The 5,227-nt window shown below is 40.6% G+C and overlaps 1 protein-coding gene across 1 annotated transcript in view; it reads right to left on the bottom strand.

The window, feature by feature from the left end:
* Positions 1–1,205: 1,205 nt before the first annotated feature.
* BTD (biotinidase) overlaps positions 1,206–5,227 on the bottom strand; it is a 5,561-nt gene continuing 1,539 nt past the window's right edge. The window contains exons 2-3 of the mRNA XM_010022161.1: positions 4,154–4,303; positions 1,206–2,517 (exon numbers count right to left, since the gene is read on the bottom strand). Of these exons, the coding sequence (XP_010020463.1) occupies positions 1,333–2,517; positions 4,154–4,303 (1,335 nt within the window). The 3' untranslated portion in view covers positions 1,206–1,332. The remainder of the gene's footprint in view (positions 2,518–4,153; positions 4,304–5,227) is intronic.

Genomic DNA, 5,227 nt, shown 5'->3' with positions numbered 1-5,227 from the left:
GGTTTGAGTTTGAACACAGCTTGGAACTGACTCAGATGACCTAAATGTAGATTCACAGCTCTCCTGTTGCTAGTGCCCTGCTCCTCTTCGCTTGACTAACAGACTGAGCAACTGGAACATGGGGACGCACCAAAGGAATAGTTGAATTCATTCCATTAGTCAACAGCTATTATGCAGATGAAGTCATAACAGCCAATATGACCAGACAAAATGAGAAGTTTAAGAATCAATTATCTTCTCTGAATTTAACCTCAAATTTATATCCTTTGAATATTCTCTTCCCATCTTCTTCACTGCAGTAGCACAGTTTGTCACTGCAGTACAAAAGTTACAGCACTTGCTCTGGAAGGAACGGTGTGTTTTACTCATTTAGCAGCAGGATCCTGCCATCTGGCACACGAAGTATTTATGTAAAAACCTTGCTGACCCACAATTCATTATGTGCTTTTCATAGCTCTTGTGGAACCAATTATGAACAACACGTAAGACGTCTTAAAGTCAAAACAGTCTTGAAATTACGTCTCAAAACAGGGAAAGTTAAAAGTATTTAAACAGTGCACAACATAGTGGTTGACATTCACTGCTTATGTTTCCTTTAAACACAGTTCCTTGCACAGTAGGCTGGAAATCATGTCTTAATGGAGTCTAGCTTTTTGCAAACATTTGATATCCTCTTCCCTAGACTAGCTGTAACTGTTAACACTCAGTTACTATTAAAAGTCTATGGTAAAACTGAGTTTTCTAACAGGATTACAGACAACTGAGTGAGTGGCCAGTGCATGGCTGTGATTTCAGCTGGGAGGTTTTGACTCATCAGAAAAAAAAACCAAACCACAGCACCCTAACTAAAACTCAGACCCTCACCATATACAAGCTGTATGTATGTATACAGATACATTTTCATACACAATGTTTCTGCCTCCATTCCCTTTTCTATTTTTCTTCTCTTTGCAATGGCTTTCCATTCCATTCCTTTCCATGCTCCTAGCCAGGACCCCAGAAAACCGAAGGATTAAATTAAAAGAAACAAATTCTGTTGAAATGAGAAATGTTATTTTCCCAGTATAAAACTTCTCAACACATTACAACAAGCCTTTATCCTTGCAAGGCAATTCTTTTACTTCTGGTAGGCCTTAAGCTACCAAGGTACAGATGATACTTACAGCCTCTTAGGTTAAGTGCTTCATTTATGATTTCAAATGTGAAATCCAATCAGTAGTCATGTACAAACACACCTGAAGCTTTAGAAAGTACAGATGTTCAACAACTTACGTTAAGATATATGCTCTGAGCATACAGGCAGTTGTTTTCTGATTCAATCAAGTATCTGTGCTAGTCTTTTTCATACCATCGTCCATATAGAGCAGCTGTCAGTAGGCCAGAAGATGTTCTATTTTTGCTTATGAAATAGTGGTTGTTTTTCCAGCCCATGTGATCAGCAAAGTCCAAGGTAATACCAGATGTCAGCAGTAAAGGAAAGATATAACGGGTACTCATATTTCCCCATAGCTGGAAATCTATCAGAGCAGTGGCATGTGTAACCTCCTCTCCACAAGTGCTGAAGTTGAGACCACCACACTTCACTAACGCACAGGCCTGGACATAGTACGTGCCATGCACTGTATGGAGCCCATCAAAAACTCCCAGGGCATATAATTCATCAGTTAAACCAGCTCTCTGATAATTTAAGTAACAACAAAGGGTATTGGCACAAACTTGGAGCTCTCCTTTTTCCCCCCATACAGGAACAAAAGTGAAGTTGTCATACATCATTTCCGAATAAAATACGGGAAGTAACTGTTCGTTTCCTTTTTCTGACACGCTGCAGGGGGTCTCTTCTCCCTCTCTAAAGCAAACTTGATCATCCAGTGAGGTGCCTATAGAAGTCTTGCATGAGTGATGCAAATTCTCTCTGACTTTTTCATTACTCTCCAAATTGGTTTCATGATCTGTAGTAATCACAGGAATTTCTGCTACTATGAGCTTGCCACCGTAACTTTCCATGTTGTGGTAGACGAACGATTTGACTGGCGTGTATATGCCACTTCCTGTCATGCCCAAGGTAGGGTGGTGGATATTAGCTGCTAAAATATTGATGTTGAAAGCTGTTGCAAAAGCTTGTTGAAACTCTACAGCAGAAAGGAGCGGGAGCTGGTTCATCCAGGCAGTTGGATATACAACTTGTTTCAAATTGTATTTTCTAATGAGGTTCACTGCAGGCTCAAAAAAAAGTATATCAAAGCAAGTGAACATACCAAACTTGCCAGCAAAAGGGGTATCAAAGACTTTATAGTCAGGCTCTGGTGGGGTATCAAAAGCATATTCAAAGTACAGATTGTGTTTGCGGTACGTGGCTACCAGCATGCCATCAGCATTGAACGCCACGTTGGTATTGAACTGGTATCTTCCATCAGAGGGACAGTGAGGATCTATGTGCTCACAGGGCTGCTTAGTTCCCAAGTTTGCCACAAGGAATATTTTGTTCTTCAGTGCCATGCAGCTCAGACGCTGAAGAACCTGGAGAACAGCAGGGGGACATGTAAGCACTTCGGAGTGTGGAGGAGGAAGTTTTACTTAAGCAGCTGTGACTTAGTTAATACTTTTCAAATTATTATTTTCAACTGGAATTGAACACATTTGACCATATCTGTAAAATTTAAAAGTTCTGATGATCTGGAACCAGTAGCTTCCTAGACTGAAAAATATTTCAAATATTAATTTAAAAATAGCACTGACAAAAAAAAATAATCTGGTTTTATATCCTGAGATGTAAATAAATCTCTTTGTTTCAAGGGTATTAATTTTCAGAAACTTCTGACTGTTGCAGGATCACCAGTGGTTTAAAACACCACAGATCAACTGAAAGGTTTGACAAGGCAATGTAACCCACCTGTGTGTCTGCCTTTAGAACAGCAAACATCTAATTATGATCATCAGTGGCTTTCAGCTGACAGAGGAGAGATTTAGTTAGGCACTAGGAAAAAATTTACTGTGAGGGTGCTGAGGCCCTGGCACAGGGTGCCCAGAGAAGCTGTGGCTGCCCCATCCCTGGCAGTGTTCAAGGCCAGGTTGGACGGGGCTTGGAGCAACCTGGTCTAGTGGAAGGTGTCCCTGCCCGTGGCAGAGGGTTGGAACAAGGTGATCTTTAAGGTCCCTTCTAATCCAAACCATTCTATGATTCACTGATTTGCACCTGTAATGGCTTGTTCCTACAACTAGATATTTTTAATCTAAAATAAAAAAGAAAAGAAGGATTTCTAGCTACAACTTCAGAGAAGCAGAGATGTAAATGGATAGACTTTGCATAGTTATAGAACAGAAATACAGAAAATTACAGACTACAGTATTACTGGGGTGTTTTTTCCACACCATAGGTTGTATGTACCAGAGAGTGCCAGTACTGCAATATCCAGATAGGATCTGAATGGCAAACTCAGCTCTTGCTTGCTTACCCTTAGATAGGAAAGATTCACAGGGTGAAGTAGGTCACCATTTAAAACCCAGATTCATGTCTGCACACAAATTCTGCTTAGTAGGCACCTGCATAATTACTTCCATTATATTGACTATTGTAACGTTAATAAGAATAGTCTGTTTTACTAAACACGGTTATTTTCACTTCAGGTTCAGAACAGTGGATGAAAATACCAATTTTGTACCATGCAGGTCCCACTTGATCTGTGCCAAGTTGTGACTTCTATTACATTATAGCAGGTCAAGTCCTGTTACTTGTGCTGATCGTTTCACACACAATCACTGAATGTTCTGATGGTTCAGGTCATTAAAACTGCATCATGGGAATGCATCAGAAGTGAAGAAACAGCTATGTTGTTTTATATAAAACAATGCTGTTCAAAATTAAACCACACAATGTATCCAATTAGAGAGCAATTACCATTTCATGGGTTGGGAAGGATGAGATGATAAATCCAGATGGTTCATAAACAAAATAATCCTCTTGCATGTAACCCCTCCTCTGCTAAGAATGAAACCTGCATAAACTTGAGAGTCCATGAAAACACAACCTGGTACTATGAGTTGTGGAATTTCTTGCTTACCTCCCTAAGCAAAACAACTACAGCCAGTTTCCTACTTGGAGCACAAATCTAGCATTCAGTTATTTCACCTCAGCAGAAATCATTCCTACATTTACCTCTGTGTCATTGAACAAATACGGCTCTCTGCACGGATTCCACTTCACAGACTGTGAATGCAGAGCGAAATCCAAGTAAGGATAAATGGAGCTTCTGGTGAAGTTGAAGCCATGGATTCCATCTTCAGGAAAAACAATGATCTGTGCCCCCTGTATGTAAAACAAAGACGTGTTTTGTAGGCAAAGGAAAACCAACCTAGATACGAAAGGGAAAAAGGGAATCTCTTGGGTAAAAAGAGTTAAAGAAAGTAAAGGATAACCCAAGTATGTTTCGACAAGAATGTAGTTTCGAAGTATCTCTCCCTTGACTTCATAGTAGGTATAACTATCTGTATAAAAAAAGCTTATTTAGCCTGACATATACTTCTTACCTTGAAAAATAACTTAGTGGACCCTAAAGGCGTGCAAATAAGAAGAGATGTCACTGAAATTCTCACCAAAAGTATTCTCCATTCACATGAATCACGAAAATGATATAATTCAGGTTGAAGACTAATCACATTAAAATTTGCCTTAATTTCTTTTTCAGAATTACACTATTAGCAGATGAAGTTTGTCAAAGGTGCAGGATCATTTAATCCAGTCTATATTCCTTGATTAGGTATATGGGGTTGGATAGAGTACCGGGAGCACTGATTTTAGAAACAGCTTGACTGTGCTTGGATGGAGCTTTGAGCAACCTGATCTAGTGGAAGGTGTCCCTGCCCATGGCAGAGGGGTTGGAATGAGATGATCTTTAAAGTCTCTTCCAACCCAAACCATTTTGTCATTCTACTGGGGGTGTTGGTTGATAAGAAACTGCACATGAGCCGGCTTCAGTGTGCGCTTGCAGCCCGGAAACCAACCGTGTCCTGGGCTATAGCAAAAGAAGCATGACCAGCAGGTCGAAGGAGGTGATCCTGCCCCTCTGCTCTGTTCTTGTGAGACCTCAATTGGAGTATTGTGTCCAGTTCTGGTGTCCTCAACATAAAAAGGACATGGAGCTGCTGGAGCAAGTCCAGAGGAGGGTCTCCTGGAGCACCTCCCGTATGAAGACAGGCTGAGAAAGTTGGGGCTGTTCAGCCTGGAGAAGAG

This window comes from Nestor notabilis, unplaced genomic scaffold, assembly GCF_000696875.1.
Source record: "Nestor notabilis isolate BGI_N333 unplaced genomic scaffold, ASM69687v1 scaffold2229, whole genome shotgun sequence".
Classification (NCBI taxonomy): Eukaryota; Metazoa; Chordata; class Aves; order Psittaciformes; family Psittacidae; genus Nestor; species Nestor notabilis.
The sequence above is the reverse complement of the archived record's forward strand: the minus strand, read 5'-3'. Positions and strand labels throughout refer to the sequence as shown.